At 40.0% G+C, this 21,761-nt stretch overlaps 2 protein-coding genes across 2 annotated transcripts; both read left to right on the top strand.

Moving 5' to 3' along the window:
* Positions 1-16,836: 16,836 nt before the first annotated feature.
* LOC141607813 (uncharacterized) lies at positions 16,837-17,169 on the top strand. Its single transcript, XM_074427158.1, has one exon. It carries the CDS (start codon positions 16,837-16,839, stop codon positions 17,167-17,169), a length of 333 nt encoding a protein of 110 aa, XP_074283259.1.
* A 2,533-nt stretch (positions 17,170-19,702) lies between these two features.
* Positions 19,703-21,205, top strand: LOC141607811 (uncharacterized). Its single transcript, XM_074427157.1, has 4 exons — positions 19,703-20,000; positions 20,157-20,371; positions 20,552-20,581; positions 21,146-21,205. Exons 1-4 carry the CDS (start codon positions 19,703-19,705, stop codon positions 21,203-21,205), a joined length of 603 nt encoding a protein of 200 aa, XP_074283258.1.
* The last annotated feature ends 556 nt before the right edge of the window (positions 21,206-21,761 follow it).

Raw genomic sequence — 21,761 nt, 5'->3', positions numbered from 1 at the left:
TAGACCTTGAGGTCGCATTGAGCACTTGAGATGATGGGATGATGTCGTAGCTGAGTGTAGCTGAGTGTAGTTCCACTTTTGGGAATCCTTGATAAGTAAAAGGATAGAGAAACTTGAGATCCTATTGATTTTTCAGATTTTGAGGTTGGTATGTTACTACCTTGTTTTGAAATGAGAACCTTGTGGAATATTTGAGGAACCTTCTCTTGGAGTTTAGAGCTTGGTATTGGGATTCTTGATTGAAGGTTTACCTTTTTGAGAAACCCATAGTTGACACTAGTTGGATACGAATATATCTTTGTTGGAAGCCTTGACCTTAGGCTTGTGAAAGTTGTTTCTGGATGTTTGAGGATTTGGAGCGATGAAATCACACTTATAGTGGAGTACCTTGTTTCAGGGAATAGATTAGGATGAGGTAACATAAGCGATTGAGGAAAACCTTGGGAGTGATGTGGTTATGAGTTTTGTTGTTAGGAAGTTTTCGGAACCGTTTTGAGTGATGTTGTTGTTTGAGATAAGAGTGTCTGGCGTTTCTTTGTTGTTTAATTTTCCATTTCTCCTCGTTCATAAGCGTTACCGTTCATACCTCATTTCCTTGCTTCATCTTGCTCCTCCTTTAAATTTGACACTCGTATCTTGTGAAACTATATCTTTGACATCCTTGTAATTTTGACTTCAATTTTTACCCTATGAAAGTCATTATAGCTCTCTTGTGGCTTAAGTTTGAGCTCTCTTAACATACTTTGTTTTTATGCTATCTAAGTTACTTTCCTTTTTGTACAATTTCTAAATATTTCAAGCTACCATTTTTGGTTCGTTGCTAAAATTTTATGTTACTATTACAAAATTTTCCCTACTTGTAAAGATTTGGAAAAATGAAAATTCGATTTAATTCTATAATTGCTCTTTGAGTATAGACTTCTTTATCATAGTTTTGAGTTGCTAAACCTGAGATTTTTGTAAATTTTATCCAATTTCTATTCACTTTGATCTAATTATGATGCTTTTGTCAAAGTTTAATGTTACACTTTCAAGGATTTGACCCCCAATTGGGTTTAAAAATGAAACCTTTATTTCTATTTTGGCTTTTTGCAAAACAAAATTTTGGTAAATTACCTTTTCTTTTGATTTTAACGTTGATCGGATGTTAGAACTCATTATTAGAAACGTTTAATAACTTGTTCTACTCTTGTCGACGAGTGATTTTCGGTTTTAAATTTGTCTTTGACTTGGAAAGTTAGCGCTCTTGTGTGCACGACAAGGGCAATTTCGTTCCATGAATGAGACTTATACATTTGAAAACTTTTCATTAATGTTTCTGAAAGTATTTTGATTTTCGATTTATACAAATGATTTGCCTTTGACCTTATCTTGGATTTGGAATGTGATGTTCTTGAATGCGCAACGAGAACACTTCCGTTCCTCCGATGAGAATCGGTTTCGTTGGAAAATTTTATTTGAAACTTTTGAAAGAATTTTGATTCTTACGATAAGTGACCTTTTAAATGTTTTGGTTACCGATTCCAATTTCAGTTTTATTTTTATAACCTTTCATTTATACTTTCAAGTTTCGAGGACGAAACTTTTTAAAAGATGGGGTGATTTTAACACCCCGTATTTTATTAAGATGGATAAAATTATTTTAATTGCTATTTTGAATTTAATTACATCATTTAACGATTTATATATATATGCTTAGCTAATTAATTAATTTCATCATAATTTGATACGTTAATTTTAATAACCATTAATAAGTTTATTTAAAGTTAGTTCGAGTTTATTGAAATTAGTTCGAGTTTATTTATTTAATAATTTCCGTTTCTTTACGAGTCCTTATGAAAGTTGTTTTAAGTGAACCCGAGATGGATTTTGGGAACAAAACCGTCCAATTAGCTATTTTGAGCTTATTTCACTAAATTAGCAATTTTTATTAATATGCGTTAGTTTTGTAAAAATCGCTAATAATTCCGATTCAAGCTGATATTGTATTATTTACGTTAACTAGCTGAGTTTATTTTATTTTCACTCATTAAATTTATTTATTATTAATTCCGTTTTATTATTGAAACTTTTACTTAAATCGGTTAAATTTAACTCAAACGGTTTTAATAACGATCGAAGTTTCTTAACGACGAAGAAACGTACGTATAATAAATAAAAGAGGCTAGCAGTCATTGTCTCATTTATAAACAACGTACGTCTTCTTTCCTTCTTCTTCCTTCTTTTTCCTTCCTTTTCGTACCTTTCTTTGAATTTTGATCTGTTAATCGACGTCGGTGCTTCGTTCCTTATCCGTTTTCAACTATTTTTGTTCCATAGCGCTCCTTTCGTCGTTCTCGTCAATCCGTTGTAAGTAAAATTCATTTTCGTTATGTATTTTTACAAACCCATTTATATTTTCAGCTTTATTTATTATAAGACGGTTGTATGTACTAAAATAGACATGCGGTAGAAGATTTGTTAGTATGTTTTATAGTTGAGACGGTGTATAATTATATATAGGGATCCTTATGGATGTTAATTAGTCAGTTGTATAGTTGAGACGGTGTATACTGATATGTGGAGATGATTGAGACGGTGTATACTGACCTCTAGGGATCATTTGGGATGCTAGCTAGTAAGTGGTATATTTAAGACGGTGTATGCTGACATGTATGGATTGTTTTGGGTGCTAATTGTTGTCTTTTATATTTGAGACGGTGTATACTGACATGTAGGGTTTGTTTTGGGGCAGTTTGGGATGGATAAATGGTGCCTTTCGGGACTGTTTTTAGGGCGTTAGAGTGACTGATGTTGGACGGTTTCCTGTGTATTTTTGGGACCGCTATAATGTGTTGAGTAGGCTGTTTCGTGTGGTGATGAGGGACTATTTTAGGACTGTTTTGAGGTCTCTTTGTGCAGGTTTTTCAGAGTTGTTCATGGATTGTGGTGGGGTTGTTTTGGGATGTTCTGTTGCAAGGTTTTGGGACTATTTTAACGTGATTGAGTGGGCTGATTTTAGAACAGTCAAGCATGGGTTTTAGTGGCTGAGATGGGTAGTTGTTTAGGTGGAGTGTTGGAGACAGTGGCCTGGTCGTAGCTTAGCAAAGATGGCCTGGCCGTGGCCTAGGCAGTGGCCTAGCTAAGTCACGAGTTTGAGGCCATGTGTAGTTGGTGGTTAGGCCGAGTTTGAGGTTGTCATAATAACTTTTGAGCCGTGTCCATAAATTGTTTTGACGCTAGTTTGGTTTATTTAAAATATAATTAAATTAATTTCCGTCTCATATTTTATATAAAGATAATTCGTTAATATCGTCCTTTCACATAATTATTTTAGGTGGCTCATATGTGGTTGAAGATGAAGAGTAATTTTGGGTTTTAGAAGCTTTCTCAAGTTTATTGCTTGTCTCTTTGCTAGCTTAAGGTAACTATTCCGAGTTACTCGACGAATTAATGTCACATAAGTAGTAAATGTGGTGCTTGTTGTTTGTTAAGTGTTTAGGTGATTGATAATGTTTTACTTTCATTTTTCACATGATAGAAATTGGAAATAGCATGAGAATAATATAGCGATAAAATTTGTAATTTGGGCCAAAGTAGGCCAAGACTCGAGTGGGCAGATTGACCGAACGAGTTTGGTCAAGCTAGGTTTAAACCAAATCGACCTCGATTTGACCGATGACCGTCGTCGGGACTCGGGTCGAGGGTTTGTCTTTGAGGTGAGATTGGTTGTTATTGGAAATTTCATGTTATGTCTTGATAATTGTAATTATCATTTCACATGTTGGTTGTTGGATGAATTGGTTGCCTTATACTTGATCTTGTTGCCTCTTTGCCATTTTAGTTTGTTCTCATGAATTATGAAATTAACGGTTATTGGAGTTTGGATTATTATTGATATTGAGGATATTGTTGGATTGTTCTTTGAATAGACATTTATATAGCCTTTCACATGATAGAATGTTAGCATTTATGTTGGTAAGTTGGACTCTTTGCCTCTTATGGTTAAGTGGGTGTCTTACTTGTCTTGTGTGGTGTGGGCTAAAGTATTCAAGTCGGGACTAGTGGGACTAGGTCCTAGGTGAGTATTTCGGCCTTCATCATAGATAGGTCTTTATAGTCTCTGACGAGTATATGTTCACTGCTTAATAGCCTTTGTGTTCCTGACTAGTGGATTTATATCCAAGTTGGGGCATGACCTCAGGTACTAATTTTGATAGTATGGGGTCAGCTTAAGTACTAGCCAACCCTTCGGTGGTGTCCTTAGGGTACTCACTTCACTTTGTTTTAAAAAAAGTTGTGGGTCTTGGGTGCGGTGGTGTGTATCCGCATGTCTAGGTCTGCGCAGATTTTAGGCTAGGGTTGTGTTGTCTCTTGGCCATGTTTTCTTAATAGTAACCGCTGAGCCAAGATACCGGTTCGATTACCTTCCCTACCTCGTGGTATAGACTCGAGTTATAAAGTGACTATTGACGGTGCTAAGAACTTATGCCTGTCTTTGATATATTGCCCTTTCTTGTTTGATGATTCTATGAATCATAGAAGGTGAGATGCAAGCTGGCTATGGTTGATAGAGTTTGGATTCCTGGATGTTATGTGATTCACATGATAGTGTAGTAGGAGTCGGTCTAGTATTCACATGCTAGGACTATGTGTTGTTATATTGTTGTTCACATGATAAGCACGATTGTCTAGCATCTATATGCTAAGGCATTGTGTGATTCGTATTCATATTCTTATGTTTACATGTTATATTAATTATGACAATTCGTGGCTGGGAGAACTCGGAGTTACTCCCCACTGAATTGTGGCTTTCGTGTTTGTATAAAATGCGAATGACAGGTAGGTGATGCATATATGGGGTACATGGACGAGCTAGCGAGCAAAGTAACCTTGGGACCTAGACTGGTTTTATTTTATTGTGACCCTTAAACCCTTTTTATGTCACATACATTTTAGGGACATATGTCTCCCTTTCTCATATTTGGTTTGTATAACTTGTTCCGCGACTTTAGCGATGTTTCATTCATGAGATTTATTTTGGACCTTGCATGTTTGACACCTTCCCTTTTGGATATCTTTATAACAGGTTCAGGTTTTAAAAATTACAGGTTTTTACTATAATGAACCTATTACAAACATATCCATGCAGTTTTATTCTAGAATTACGTGTTTACTTTTCCGCAATAATTGAGGGTGTCAAAGCAGTCTTCCTCCACCATGATACCTTCAATTTTTATAGTCTTTTTAGTCTCTTATTGCACGCATTTCTATGTCTTTATCATCGCTTTGTATTGCAAAATTCCCCGAATTGGCTACTTTGGTTTGTTTTGTCTTAATTGCAGAAATGGACCTTAAAGTAGTGGAATCGTGCCTTAATTGTCCTCCTTAGCATGCATTTTGAGGAGATGGAGATTTTGGAGCAGATTGTCGTACCTCGGGAGACGTGAAGGAGTCCTTGGAAGACTAACCAAACGAGTTTCAAGCTGTTTTCAGTGGAAGATGCTCGATCGAGAGCTTTTATAGCTCGATCGAGTAGTCTGGCAGATGAAGTTGTTCGATCGAGTAGTTTCTGTGCTTGATCGAATAGGGCTAATTTGGAAGTGTTCGATCGAGAGCTGCTTTTGCTCGATCGAAAGGAATTTCTAGAGAACCACTCGATCGAGAGGAATAAAATGCCTCGATCGAGTGGCTAGCTATTATACACGGGTTTCTTAATTTGTGTTAGGTTTATTTTATGCTAATAATTACTTCCATTTATAAAGGAAGTCGTGATTAGGTTTTAAACATATCTAATATACTCTAAAACACTGTTGTGATTCTTAATTACTGCTGCTTTGTTTCTCTTTACTCCGGATTCAACTTTGTAATCTTTCTCTTCCTCTTAATCTTAATTCAATACTTTGTTTCTCTTAATCATCGTTCTATTGCTTTATTAACTTGCTTAATTTATACTTATTCTTAATCTCTTTATTATGTCTTCCATTAGCATATTTATGATTATTGTTATTGTTGTTAATTCCGATAGTATGTGTAGCTAAATCTCCCTATGTTAGGATTAAGGGAGCCATGGTAGTAAAGTGACGATGTTGTGAATAGGCTAGATGATTGACTGCGAGAACCTGTGACCATAGCAATATAACTGTAATATGTTTAGTCGAGTGCGCGCCTCTAAACAACTTTAATCTGGTTAAATTCGCTCCTAGATCGGAAGATTGGAATGAACAGACCTTCTATGAACAGTAGACTACCCTAATGAGGACGGAAGTTAAGTTAGTTGTAATCTGGGGTGGATAGCGGACCGGAAGGACCTTTCTCTTGCCCTTCTTGCAGTAGATTGTCTGGACTGTTTATGACTTAGTTAGTGAACTGCCATGGTGAACCGAAATCCTGACATATCTCTCCTTATCTGATCACATAACTGGTTTTTCTTGCCCTTATTGCTCTTGACCTTATTTCTCTTACCTTATATCTTTAGTAGTTTAGAAAACAAATTTAAAGCCCCCCATTGGTTACTAGACAAACGTAGTTAACAGACTGATGCATTAGCCTCCCTGTGGAGATCGACCCTACTTACCGCTGACTTCTGTTAGTAGTATTAGGTATTTATTGTTGATACTAAAACGACGGTATCACACCACCCTCTCTCTAAAATGTAAAATTCATAAATGGTGGTGTTAGGCCCAGTTTAGCCTGGTCTGACTCTAACTTAGCCTGACCCTACTAGGCTGATTAAGACCTCCAGGGGCCGGACAAATCTGACTACTATTTGACAGATGAAGAGTATTACAGGATAAGCAGGCTATTAGATCCTGGAAGAAGAGCCTGATAGTAAGTACGGAATAGCCTGGTGGGGCATTCAAACAAGCTGGATTAAGAAGATAAACAAAAAGTGCAGTTGTATGAGTCAATAACCGTGTCCTATTCTCAAGGAAGACCAAGTCCAACCATGAAACTATATCATCTATGAATCAGGACGGAAAGAAGAGGAAAAGCTGAAGATTGGTTGAGAGTGGAACGGGTCAAGCGAATTAATAGGGAGCGTGCCCTATTAATCCGGCAACAGCTCCTACAATTGGGAAAAACGTTGAAGATGAATATAACGGTAGCATTTGTAGAACTATAAATAGCAGAATCTAACAATTGTAAAGACATTCATTATTAGTCGATTATTTACACTTTATCTCTCATTTTATTCCTGAATATTCAGCTACACACACAAGATTGTACTCAGCTTATCAAACTAATACAAACGTTATTCCTTATACTTAATTCTTCCCTTGTTATTCACTCATAATATTCCAAACTTATAGAACTAGATACCCAAATTACTCTTTGATCAAGCCGGATCCGTTCAGGGAAAATCCTGCTAAAACAATTGGCGCCCACCGTGGGGCATCTAGTTATTTAATTAAAAAATTCCTTTTACCATTTTCCATTTAATATTCACACACAAAAATGGTGAAACTAACCCCAGAACAACAACTAGCGGCTGCCCTAGCCAAGATCAAGGAATTGGAGACAATCCAAGAGAAGGCAGCCCAAGCAGAAGCAGAAATCAGTAGGCTTAAGGAATCTGAGTCTGACCTGAAAAAGAAATTGGAAAATCAGGCTTCAGGTTCCAAGACCAGATTTGAGCCAGGAACCCCATTCTCATCCATTATCAAAAACATTGACTTTTCCAATTTTGGAACTCCAGAGAAGGATACCTTATCCGGTACCCGTACCACTCCCAATGATGAAACAAACAAAACTGAAGCAGCAATAATGATGGCTATGCTTCAGGAAATTCAAAAACTCCACAACAAAATAGAAAATATACCAGGAGTGCCAGACCCCGTGGCTGAAGTAGGAATTGACAGCTTTGTTGACTCGCCCTTTGCAGATGAAATTGCAAAGATTGATGTCCTCAAGAAATTCACCGTCCCATCCATGAGAACTTATGATGGAACCTCTGATTCACAAAATCACATTGCTATATTCAAACAGAAAATGCTAGCTGCCTCAATACCCAGTGAACTCAGGCAGGTCTGCATGTGTAAAGGCTTTGGTACAACCCTGACCGGAGCAGCATTGCAATGGTTCATTAATCTCCCAAATGGAGGTATCAAGAATTTTGCAGAATTGATCAATGCTTTCAATCAACAATTCGCAAGCAGTAGAGATATGGCCAAGAGACCCAGTAACCTGTTCAGGGTAAAGCAACTTCCTGAAGAATCTCTCAAAGAATTCCTGGCAAGATTTGTCAAAGAGAAGGTGGCCATTCCCAGGTGTGATGAAGAAACAACGGTAGAAGCCTTCAGGCAAGGAGTCCTGCTTGATATTGACATCTATGCAGACTTAACCAAGAAAGCATGCCCAACCTTTGCCACTGTTCAATCCATCGCCTTAGAGCATGTCAGATTGGAAGAAGATCTCAATTTTAGGACGAACTCATCCAGAGGAAAGCAAGGCTATGGACACACTAATAGGAAAAGCTCCTACCAGAAAGGAGGCAACCCCAGATCAGCACCCTATTCCAGGCCTGAACGATCTGAAGTCAACATGGCACAAGAACACAAAGGTAACCTCTCTAGCCTTCCATCTATTCCTGAATATAACTTCTCTATTAATACTGCAGGATTAATCAAACGCCTAGAAAGCCTGGGAGATACAGTCAGATGGCCCAAGAAATTCGACAACCCCAAGAAAGACCCAACTAGATGGTGTGACTTCCATCAGGACATCGGGCACACCACAGAAGAATGCATCCAACTCAGGAAATAGGTGGCATATCTCCTAAAGAAAGGCTTTTTGAAGGACTTAATCCATCAGCCAAAGAACAAAGATGAAGGACAAAACAAGAGAGATTCAGGGAACGGCAGAGATCCTCCTCCTCCTCCTCCCCCCTTCTATGAAGTTAAGTTCATAAATAGAGGATCAGAAATCTGTGGTCTGACCAGCTCAGCTGCCAAAAGAATATCAAGGGAATCCAGACTTCAGCCCCCTTCAAGGTCCAAGTCATTGCCTGCTATTACTTTTGATGACTCGGACCTGCAGGGAATATCGGATCTACACCATGACAGCTTGGTAATCACCATACAAATTGGCACAGCTAAGGTATCAAGAATCTTGATAGACGGAGGCAGTTCAATCAATCTGGTGATGCTTGACATCCTCAAAGCTATGAAGATAGATTAAGGAAAGGTCATCAAGAAATCCAACGTCCTGGTTGGATTCAGTGGAGAAACAAAGAACACCCTGGGAGAAATCAGCCTGCCAACCTATGTGGAAGGCGTGGCTTCATATGAAAGATTTAGAGTAATGGATTGCCTATCCTCATATAATGTAATCCTGGGCAGACCATGGATCCAGAATGTCAAAGCAATCCCATCAACATACCATCAATGTGTGAAAATACCAACCGAATGGGGGATAACCACCATCAGGGGAGAACAGAGGACGGCTCAGGAATGTTACACTCGGGCTTTGAAATCCTCAAAGTCGTAAGTCCTTGCATAGCAATTAAAGTCACCTGTCAGGGAAAAGATATTGCACAATCACGGATCGAAACAGAGAGGTCATGTTGGACCCAGAATTCCTCGACAGAAAGTACTTGTAGGGTCGATGCACTGACTCGGTCGGACCCAATCGGGTCGCTTTCTCAAAACTAAAATGTCTTGTTTTGCTTGGTCACATTTTGATATGACTGGTATAGTTGCTGATATTATAACTCATAAGTTGAATATTGACAAATCCTTTAAGCCCGTACAAAGAAAAGAGAAGAAAATTTGTCTGCAGAAAGGCATGAAATCGTCAACCAAGAAGTCGACAAGCTCTTTTGGACATGGGAATGATCGGGAAGTAATGTACCCGATCGGCTTGCAAACATAGTAGTCGTCCGAAAGAAAAATGGCAAATGGAGAGTCTGTGTAGACTACACCGACCTAAACAAAGCCTGCCCAAAAGATCCATTTCACCTGCCATACATCGATGCAATGGTGGATGCCACTACAGGCCACGAAATGTTAACATTCATGGATGCCTCCAGTGGATTCAATCAAATAAAGATGCACCCTGCAGATCAAGAAAGCACACGACTTTCATTCGAAAGAGGTATATATTGTTATTATTGCTATGCCCTTTGGATTAAAGAATGCAGGTGCAACCTATCAAAGGCTAGTCAACATGATGTTCAAAGACCAAATAGGAGATACCATGGAAGTCTACATAGATGACATGGTAGTCAAGTAAAAAAAGGCAGAAGACCTCGTCAAAGACTTGGAAGTAGCCTTTCAAATACTGGAGAAATTCAATATGAAGCTCAACCCACAAAAATGCCATTTTGGAGTCTCAGCAGGCAAATTCTTGGGCTATATGGTGACAAAAAGAGGAATAGAAGCCAGCCCTGAACAGATCAAAGCTGTCCTGGAGCAAGAACCACCAAAGACGGTCAAAGACATACAAAAGCTGACTGGAAGAATAGCAGCCCTGAATAGGTTCATTTCAAGATCGTCAGAGAGGTGCAAATCATTCTATAATCTGCTAAGGAAGAACAAGGACCTTCAATGGACCCCTGATCATCAGGCTGCCTTTGAAGACCTGAAAACATATATATCCTCTCCTCCCTTGCTGGAAAAACCAGTCAAAGATGAACCCCTGACAGTATACCTGTCAGTCACAGAAACTGCTGTCAGTGCAGTCTTGGTCAAAGAAGCAGACGGACAACAACACCCTGTCTATAACATAAGTAAAAGTCTACTGGATGCAGAGATCAGGTATGGCCTGCTTGAAAAATATGTTTTAGCTTTAATTATGAGTTGCACAAAATTAAGACCATACTTTGAAAGCCACCCTATAATAGTCAGAACCAATCTTCCTATCAAGTCTGTACTTAGGAAGCCAGAATTGTCCGGACGAATGTGCAAATGGTCATCCCGGTGAGCACATACAACATAACATTTGAGCCAAGGACAGCAATTAAATCACAAGCACTAGCAGACTTTGTGGCTGATTTTAGTCCAACCCTAGAACCCGACCTAATAAAAGAAGTAAATAAACTGACCAGCGACCAAACGAACCTAGAATGGACCCTATTTGTCGATGGTGCAGCCAACATGAGGGGCACAGGCCTGGGGGTAGTACTAAAATCGCCACAGGGGGATAAGATAGTACAGGCTATAAGCTGTGCATTTGAGGCTACCAACAATGAGGCAGAATATGAAGCCCTAATAGCTGGATTAAAGGTATGTATTGACCTTGGTGTGCAAAACCTAAAGGTACGTACTGATTCCCTTCTTATTTCCAACCAAGTAAACGGAATATATACTGCAAAAGATTCAAAAATGATGCTTTATTTGGAAATTGTTCAAATTTTAAAATCAAAATTCCGCAATTTTAATATTGACCAAATTTCCAGGGACTTGAATACCCAGGCCGACACCTTAGCCGGCCTAGGTTCCAACTTCAGTCCCCTTGACTTCGACAAAATACCCATCGTACATTTATTAGAACCTGCAATAAATAAACAAGATGAAAGTTTCCCAATTTATGTTGCCAATTCTTGGACAAAACCTTACTATGACTGGCTACAACAAGGAATCCTCCCCCTAAATAAGCAAGATGCCAAAGCACTAAAAATAAAGGCTGCTTCATATACTATTATTAACAACGTGCTTTTTAAGAAATCGCAGGCTGGGCCATACCTCAGATGCCTAGAGCCACAAGAAGCTGAGCAGATATTATCAGAAATCCATGATGGATACTGTGGAAATCATAAAGGTGGAAGAAGTCTGGCAAGCAAAGTACTCAGAACAGGTTATTATTGGCCCACCTTGAGGGCCGATTGCCTGGAATTTAGCTCTAAATGTAAAGCTTGTCAGATTCACGGACCATATATCCATCAGCCATCTGAGGAACTACATTCCATATCCGCACCCTGGTCATTTATGAAGTGGGGCATGGATATAGTAGGGAAACTACCTCAAGCACCCGGACAAAAAGTTTTCATGCTAGCAATGACTGATTACTTCTCCAAGTGGATAGAAGCTGATTCATACAGGCAAGTCAAGGAAAAGGATGCCATAGCATTCATCAAACACAACATCATATGTAGATATGACATCCCCTCTGAAATAGTATGCGACAATGGCACGCAATTCGTGGGAAAAAGAAAAGCAGCCTTCTGTGCTCAATGGAACATCAATCTGGTAACCTCCACACCAGGATATCCAAAAGCTAACGGTCAGGCAGAGTCCAGTAACAAAGTAGTAATCAGCTGCATAAAGAAGAAGCTAGAAAGAAGGAAAGGCAGATGGGCTGAAGAGCTCTCCCTGGTCCTCTGGGCTGACAGAACCACGCCTAAAACATCCACAGGCCAAACCCCCTACTCCTTGGTCTATGGATGTGAATCATTAATCCCGGCTGAGGTAGACATTCCATCAGCCAGATGCAGCCTGAACACAATAACAAGCAATATACCTCTAATGGAGGACAGCCTGGACTTAACAGAAGAGCTAAGAGATGCAGCCAGCATTAGATTGGCAGCATATCAGCAAAGAGTTGCGAAAAGCTACAACAAGACTGTCAAAGCCAGGGTATTCAGGGTAGGAGATCTGGTCCTCAGGAAAGTCTTCCAAAACACAAAAGAAAAGAACGCTGGAAAATTGGCCCCAACCTGGGAAGGTCCCTACCTGATTGACTCAATAGTCGGCCAGGGAGCTTATAGGTTACAAATCCTGGACGGCGAAATGATCCCAAGAGCTTGGAATATTTCACACTTAAAACTATTTCACATATAAAATATATCTCCCAGTCCAGGTATAATTTTCACCTTGACATTTCTTGCCTGGCTTGATATGAAACTACGTGTATGATACTTGCCATTATATGAATAAATGCCTTATATAATTTCTCCCATGATGTGCCCAAGTACTTGTCAATATTCTCATATTTCTTTTTACCAAGTAGAATCTTCAATACTTGTTTTATATACTGCACTTTACTTAAAACAAATCTTAAAGATTGGGGGCCACCCCCACCAATATCCAACTGATACCCAACTTTCAGTTGCAAAAACAGGCCTTAAAATACTGAGCTCAACTTAACATACAAACCTGGAAAATCTATTCCTGGATTGTATAACATAGATGGGTCATAAGCCCTCTAGACAGGCAGGGGACATAAGCCCTCGGCATGTGCAACAACCCCACCCATAACACAATAAACTGGCCAGATCCAGCACAAGAAACTGGCCCGATCCAGTCGAATAACTGGCCAGATCCAGTAAGACATCCAATACTACAAAAGTACCTTATCAAAACACAAAAAGGAACCAACAAAGACCAAAAATTTATTCATCCAAAATAGCCAGCCTTGCCACATACCTAATAATTATCCATTCCAGGGACATCCCTCCTGGATGGGCCAAAAAAAAAAAAAAAATTTAAACCTAAAATATCCATTCCAGGAACATCCCCCCTGGATGGGCCAAAACAAAGAAGAAAAACATAAACCTAAGAAGGATTTGAGCCAGTAACCGACTCACAACCATCCACCATTTCCTGATCACCAGATTTTTCCTTGGAAGGAGGAGAATCCACTTCTTCTTCTTGACCCATGTTGGCCAAATCAGGATACTGAGTGTCCAATGCTTGTCTCATCCCGGTCCGGATCCCAATTAGCCCGGTCAGATTCCGGATCCCTCATGGCATCAACCCGGCCTTTCCCAAAGAAGTACTGAGCGGCATCAGCAAGCCGCGCCTCCACTAATTCCTTTTCAGCACCAAGCTCTTCATTCTTCCTCGGTGATCTGCATTGCTCGCTTCTCGCAGCCAGCTCTCCCTTGACAGCCTCCAACTCTTGCCTGACAACCTTCTCAGCATTTTTTGCAGCCACCTCACAAAATATAACAGCCCTGGATGCCTCTCTAGCTGTCGCCAGCTGAGATTGAAATACTACTTCATTACCCCTGGATGTGTGCAGCTCACGGTTAACCTTATCCAGTTTTTCTTCCAGAGTAGAAACCCTGGCCTGGGCATCCCTGAGCTGACAAGCAGTAGCCAACCCGACATCCAATCCCTACAAGAAACGAAATTAATCAGCCCAATACAAAGCAACACAAAGAGCACATAAATAATTAAAACATCCTTTTACAACTAACCTCCTTAGCTTGAGAAACAAGTTCAGCAGCCTTTGTCACAAGAGAAGTCAGGATAGAAACCACTTTAGTAGAAGACTCAATGGTATTAGCAGACAAAAGTTGGCACCCCATTTTTGCAGAAAATTTATTTATCCGTTCCCGGGCAGCATCCTTGTCGTCAATCCTGGCAGACACTTGCCTAATACTCCTGATTGGTTGAGCCTGAATAGGCTCTTTCTCTCCCCCTTCCTCTTCAGGAATAACATCTTCCCTTCTCCTTTTAGAAACCTGAACGACATCTGGTGATACTAGCCTGGGCGGTTCTTGGGGAGGCTGGACATCAGAAACCAAAATATCAAGCGTCTTGTCACTCCCACTAGCCTCCTGGCTCTTGGACTGTTCAGCAATCCTGGCCACCCCAGCCTTTAAATCTTTTGCAGAAAAGCTGGCCAACCTGGCAGAAGACCTGAATACTGAATATATAAAGAGTATACATAAATATCAGATGAGAAGCGATAAGAAGACAGCAATTAACATAAAGACATATAGAAAACATACAGAAAAGAGCAGTGGAGCTAGGCTTCCCTTTGGGTACTCTAACCCCACTCAGCTTGGTCTTCATATACCGGGGCAATAAATCCCTGCCCAGACTGGCAAGCCAGGTCCTCTCTTCCTCAGGAATAGAAAGGAAAGCGTCTATCCTTGCAACAGCCTCCTCGTCAAGAGGATCACGGTTCCAGTCAGGAGCTACAAACATTACAAAAACAAAAATATGCAGGTAAGATTTATATACCCTACTTTCATTAAATATAAATTGTAAATTGAGAGTACAGAAAACGTACCACTCTCCAAAGGAGGATATCTCAAATAGTCAAAGCCTGAGCCCAGACTCTCAGTCCGAATAAACAGGAAAGTCTTCGCCCAGCTTTTATCGTCTCCAGAGTCTAGGTTAGTAATTAATGGAGACATCTTTGACTTAATTCTCAAATTAAAACGACCGTCAACAGGATTTTTCATATGATATATTGCCTTGATATCATTAATAGTAATTACAAGGTTGTGTTTAGCACATAAATTTTCAATGGAATGAACAAGTTTCCAAACCATTGGCATAATCTGAAAAGGTGATACTTCCATAGCACGAATGGTGTCAATCATTAAGGGAGTAAAAGGTAACTTACAGCCTGCTTTGAACGCCCATTCAAAAATACAGAACCAACCAGGTGACACCCAGTTAGCTCTGACTGGACAAGACTCACGAATCCATACCTCAGTCGACTCAGGAATTATTTTCTTCTCCCTTAAAACCTTGTGATAGTTTGTTTTCAATAAGTTCTCTTCAGGGAAGTAAGGATCCAGAGATTGAAGGGTAGAAAAAAATAGAATCCTGATATTTAAAAGCTATGGCACGAGCAGGAGGATCAATTTCAGTCACCTCCTCCTCCTGGACGTCTTTGGGTTCAGGTTCAGCAGCAGCCTTCTGGGGTGCAGGACGCTTTTTGGCTCCCATATCCTTTATTATTTAATTTATTGTGATGAATTTTACTTATTGAAAAATTATAAGTTAGCAGAGTAAGACTCCTGGGAAATAGGGGAGAATTTTAGAGAAAGTTGAGCAAGGAAAGTGGAAGAAATTTTGTGAAGAACAAACTCATCGCAAATGCCATATTTATAGGAGAGAAATAACGGTGTAAAAACCCTAGAAAACACAAAATTGTCAGCGTGACATCACACAAATTAGCCGTTGCAAGTGTTTAACGGTAACTAGGAGTCTAAGAGTCATTGAGTAAATATAATTCTTTTTATTGTTTAACCCGGTAAAGTTGACATCTCACCCCTGATCCAGCACGAGCAAAATGTCAAGGGGCAATTGTTAGGCCCAGTTTAGCCTGGTCTGACTCTAACTTAGCCTGACCCTACTAGGCTGATTAAGACCTCCAGGGGCCGGATAAATCTGACTACTATTTGACAGATGAAGAGTATTACAGGATAAGCAGGCTATTAGATCCTGGAAGAAGAGCCTGATAGTAAGTACGGAATAGCCTGGTGGGGCATTCAAACAAGCTGGATTAAGAAGATAAACAAAAAGTGCAGTTGTATGAGTCAATAACCGTGTCTTATTCTTAAGGAAGACCAAGTCCAACCATGAAACTATATCATCTATGAATCAGGACGGAAAGAAGAGGAAAAGCTGAAGATTGGTTGAGAGTGGAACGGGTCAAGCGAATTAATAGGGAGCGTGCCCTATTAATCCGGCAACAGCTCCTACAATTGGGAAAAACGTTGAAGATGAATATAACGGTAGCATTTGTAGAACTATAAATAGCAGAATCTAACAATTGTAAAGACATTCATTATTAGTCGATTATTTACACTTTATCTCTCATTTTATTCCTGAATATTCAGCTACACACACAAGATTGTACTCAGCTTATCAAAATAATACAAAGGTTATTCCTTATACTTAATTCTTCCCTTGTTATTCACTCATAATATTCCAAACTTATAGAACTAGATACCCAAATTACTCTTTGATCAAGCCGGATCTATTCAGGGGAAATCCTGCTAAAACAGGTGGATTGGAAATCTGTGGCCTGACCAGTTCAGCAGCAATGAAGATAGCCAGGACTCCTCAGACAAAGTGACCTTGCAAGCCTCATAACTTACCATCCATCACATTCAGTGATTGTGACTTGGTAGGCATCCCTGACCTATATCATGACAGCCTTATAATCTCCATGCAAATCGGGACTGCTAATGTAAGAAGGATCTTGATAGATGGAGGCAGCTCAGTGAACCTGATCATGCTAGACGTTCTTAAAGCCATGAAAATTAAAGAGGACCAGATTACTAAGAAATCAAGCGTCTTGGTAGGATTCAGTGGAGAAACAAGGAACACGTTGGGAGAAATCTATCTCGCTACCTATGTTGAAGGCGTTGCATCCTATGAAAGATTTGGGATCCGTGACTGCCTGTCCTCTTACAATGTCATTCCTGGCAAGCCATGGATCCACAATGTCAAGGCCGTTCCCTTAACCTATCACCAGTGTGTAAAGATACCAATAGAATAGGGAATAACAACCATTAAAGGTGAGCATAAAACAGCCCATGAATGCTACACGGAGGCCTTAAAGCCTTCCAAGGCAGGTAAGTCCTTTTCATAACAATTACAGTACCTTGTCAGGAGCATGTAAGTAGCATCACCAAAGATGGAAACGGATCAGGTAATTCTTGATTCTGAGTACCCTGCCAGGTATGTTCTAGTTGGGTCTGATGCCCCTGACACTATCAGGCCTGGTTTAGTAAGTTTTCTCAAAAATAAATCTTCTTGTTTTGCTTGGTCTCACTTTGATATAAGTAGAATTAGTGCGGATGTTATCACTCATAAGCTCAATATTGACACATCTTTCAAGCCTCTACAGCAAAAAAAACGAAAACCTGAAAGAAACCTGATCATCAATGAAGAGGTAGATAAAATCCTGGACATGGGCACGATCACGGAAGTTATGTACCCTGAATGACTAGCAAACGTGGTTGTCGTACAAAAGAAGAATGGCAAATGGAGAGTCTGTGTAGATTACAGCGACCTGAACAAAGCCTGCCCTAAAGATCTCTTCCCTCTACCACACATTGATGTCATGGCAGATACAACGGCAGGACACGAAATGCTAACATTCGTGGATACTTCTAGTGGATTCAACCAGATAAAGATGCACCCTGCTGACCAGGAGAGTACTGCATTCATTACTGACGGAGGCATATATTGCTACACTATCATGCCATTAGGTCTAAAGAATGCAGGGGCAATATAAAAACGCCTGGTCAACATGATGTTTAAAGATCACACTGGGGACATTATGGAAGTTTACATCGATGATATGGTGGTGAAATCAAAGAATGCACAAGATCATGTGGAACATTTAGAAATAGCATTCTAAATCTTGAAAAAATGTAACATGAAGCTCAATCCTGCAAAATGCCACTTTGGAGTCTCTACAGGGAAATTCCTAGGCTATATGGTAACAAAACGGGGTATAGAAGCCATCCCAGAACAAATCAAAGCTATACTGGAGTTACAGTCACCCAGGTCTGTTAAATACATCCAAAAACTGACAGGCAGGGTGGCTGCCCTAAACAGGTTCATATCCAGATCCTCTGAGAGGTGTAAAACATTTTACAGCCTTCTCAGGAAAAATAAACAGTTCCACTGGACACCTGAACATGAAGGATCCTTCCAGGATCTAAAGTTATATCTTTCATCTCCACCTTTACTGGCCAATCCAGAGAAAGGGGAACCCCTGTCAGTATACCTATCCGTAACCAACACAACAGTAAGTGCAGTTCTGGTGAAAGAACAAGAATGTCAGCAACACCCTGTTTATTATGTAAGTAAAAGTCTACTAGACGCTGAAATGAGGTATGACTTAATTAAAAAATATGTTTTAGCTTTAATTATGTCATTTGCAAAGTTACGCCCCTACTTTGACTGTCACCCTATAATAGTAAGGACTAACCTACCCATAAAATCTGTCCCGCGGAAGCCTGAACTGTCAGGCAGGATGGCCAAATGGTCAGTCTAGCTTAGTACCTATGATATAACCTTTGAACCCAGGACAACAGTCAAATCACAGGCCTTAGCAGACTTTGTGGCTGATTTTACCCCTAACCTAGAATCAGACCTGACCAAGGAAGTTAACCAGTTAGAAAACAAAACATCATACCAGGAATGGACCCTGTTCAAAGATGGGGCATTCAATGTACGAGGTACATGGTTAGGATTAGTGCTAAAATTTCCACAGGAGGACATAATAATCCAGGCGGTGAGTTGTGAATTCAAGACTACCAATAATGAAGAAGAATATGAAGCCCTCATAGAAGGACTCAAGGTAAGGCTAGACCTCGGTGTTCAAAACTTAAAGATAAAAATTGGCTCACTTTTAATTGCCAATCAGATTAAAGGAATTTACACAGCAAAAGATGAAAAAATGATTTTGTATTTAGAATATGCCAAAAAAACTTTGCGACAAATTTAATTCATTTGATATTGAGTAAATACCAAGAGACCTGAATACCCAGGCTGATGCTCTGGCCAGCCTTGGTTCAAATTTTACCCCTGCTGTTTTTGATAAAACACCTATAGTCCATTTACTTGAACCTGCTATTAGCAAGCCTGAACAAGTGAATCCTTTCAATACTGACAATAATTCATGAACTAAACCTTATTATGACTGGTTCCTGCGAGGCATATAACCTCAGGACAGGCATGAGGCCAGAGCCTTTAAAATCAGAGCTTCTACCTATTTCATTATCAATAAAACTTTGTTTAAAAGATCTCAGGCCGGACCATATTTGAAATGCCTTGAACCACACGAAGCCGGGCAAGTAATCCAAGAGATACATGATGGATATTGTGGCAACCACAAAGGTGGCAGAAGCCTGGCAAGCAAGATACTCAGGACTGACTATTACTAGCCAACCCTGAGGGCTGACTGTCTGGAATACTCATCAAAATGTGAAGCCTGGAAAATACATGCTCCAATTATTCATCAACCATCTGAGTTACTATATTCTATTTCTGCACCTTGGCCATTCATGAAATGAGGCATGGACATAGTAGGAAAGTTACCAGTAGCTCTAGGCCATAAAGTATTCATGCTAGCCATGGCTGACTACTTCTCCAAATGGATAGAAGCTGATTCATTCAGGCAGGTCACTGAGAAGGAAGAAATATCTTTTATCAGGAAAAATATCTTTTGTAGGTATGGAATTCCTTCAGAAATAGTGTGTGATAATGGCACAGAGTTCGTTGGAAAAAAGACTATAGCCTTTTGTGCTGAGTGGAATATTAACCTGGTAACGTCAACCCCTAGCTATCCAAAAGCAAATGGCCAGGCTGAATCAAGTAACAAATTGGTCATCAGCTGCCTGAAGAAGAAGCTGAAAAGAAAACAGGGCAGATGGGCTGAAGAGCTCCCATTAGTACTATGGGCATACAGGACAACTCCAAAGACATCAACTGGCCAGACACCTTACTCTTTGGTGTATGGTTGCGAAGCAGATATCCCCGCAGAAATCCGCATACCAACTTCAAGATATAGCTTGAATAATACAGAAACGAATGATAGCCTGCTGCAAGATATCCTAGCCTTAACAGAAGAATTGAGAGACACTGCTAAAATCAGGATAACATCGTATCAACAAGCAATAGCGAGAAGTTACAATAAAAATGTCAAAGCTAGAGTTTTCAGGGAAGGGGACCTTGTCCGACGAAAAGTATTCCCAAACAAAAAAAGAAAAATTACCCGGCAAGTTAGCCCCGGTATGGGAAGGCCCCTATTTAATTGACTCAATCGTCGGACAAGGAGCATACAGGCTCCGAACCCTGGATGGAGAAATGATTCCAAGATCCTGGAATGTAACACACTTGAAATTATTTCATATATGAAATTTCAGAATAAAACAGCTTTATCCTGTCCTGATCAGGTAAAAATCTAGTACCTCTATTTGACGAGTTTTGTTCTGCATACACTCCTTGCCTATCTTATATGTTCTATGTGTACCCTGTATGTAAAAATTGGATGATCAACCTTAATATGATATACACATCTCAAACATAATATTTGAATTCTAAAAAATTATACATGATTTATTATTGCATGAATAAGTCTTCATGATTGAGGGCTACTCTATTATATGTCAGCTTTATTTTTTGCATTTTTAAAAAAAGTTCACCCTGTCGTGCCAAACGTAGTTGGTAACCCACACCAGATACGGCAAATACAGAACCAATCAGACATGAAATAATTGTTTGACCTGACTATTTGCTCCACACCTCTACAACGGCTGGACGCAGCAATGTGATGGGTAAGAAGGCGAGAGATCCTAACGACAAGTCCAAAAGCCCTCTAGACAGGCCGAATACCAAGCCCTCTAGACATGCAGGGGACATAAGCCCTCTAGACAAGCCGGCTTCCCAGTCACTTCAACCATGACAGAATTCGAACTGCACATGGTTGAAAATTTACACATGACTGAATGATTAAACAGGTTAACAGGTTCAAAGAAAACAGACCGTCAAGCCTGAAGAAACGAGATTGGCAGGATTAAAAGGAAGCCTAAAATGCAAACATAAATTAGATAAAGCCCTTACCCCCTGGGGCAAAGACATCAAAATATTCATATCCTGCCAGGGATAACCTCCCTGACCAGTATCACCAAAATACCAAATTGTCTTTCCAGGGACATCCCCCCTGGATGGGCCAAGCCAAAACATGAAATATTTAAAAAATTACTGCTCTCCCTTGAAAGCAGTATCCCCAGCAACGTCCTCAACCTCTTCATCCTCAGCATCCTGCTCCCCAGGAGAGTCAACCTCCTGATCCTCGCCAAGATTATGCAGGTCAGGATACCTGGCAGCAGCAATAGCCATCTCCGCTTCAGGGTCCCACTTAGCCCGGCCTTCTAAAGGCTCAGACATAGCAGCAGCTTTGTCCTTAATAAAGAAATAGGAGGCAACATCATCCAGCCTGCCCTCTAATTCATCTTTCTCAAGACAAAGCTCCTCATTCCTATTTAGCGCCTCATGTAGCAACTGCTTACTAGACCCAGCCTCAAGCTTGGCAACGTTACGTTCAGCCTGCACCCTCTTCAAATCAGCCCTGGC

This window comes from Silene latifolia, chromosome 10 (genome assembly GCF_048544455.1).
Source record: "Silene latifolia isolate original U9 population chromosome 10, ASM4854445v1, whole genome shotgun sequence".
NCBI lineage: Eukaryota > Viridiplantae > Streptophyta > Magnoliopsida > Caryophyllales > Caryophyllaceae > Silene > Silene latifolia.
The sequence above is the reverse complement of the archived record's forward strand: the minus strand, read 5'-3'. Positions and strand labels throughout refer to the sequence as shown.

Bases quoted from the DNA above. Each gene is read 5' to 3' on its own strand.
- LOC141607813 (XM_074427158.1), top strand. From the start codon at position 16,837: ATGCAAATCGGGACTGCTAATGTAAGAAGGATCTTGATAGATGGAGGC.
- LOC141607811 (XM_074427157.1), top strand. From the start codon at position 19,703: ATGGACATAGTAGGAAAGTTACCAGTAGCTCTAGGCCATAAAGTATTC. The intron at 20,372-20,551 runs GTATTCCCAAAC...ATGAAATTTCAG, and splicing joins GGGACCTTGTCCGACGAAAA to AATAAAACAGCTTTATCCTG. The intron at 20,582-21,145 runs GTAAAAATCTAG...ATGATTAAACAG, and splicing joins CTTTATCCTGTCCTGATCAG to GTTAACAGGTTCAAAGAAAA.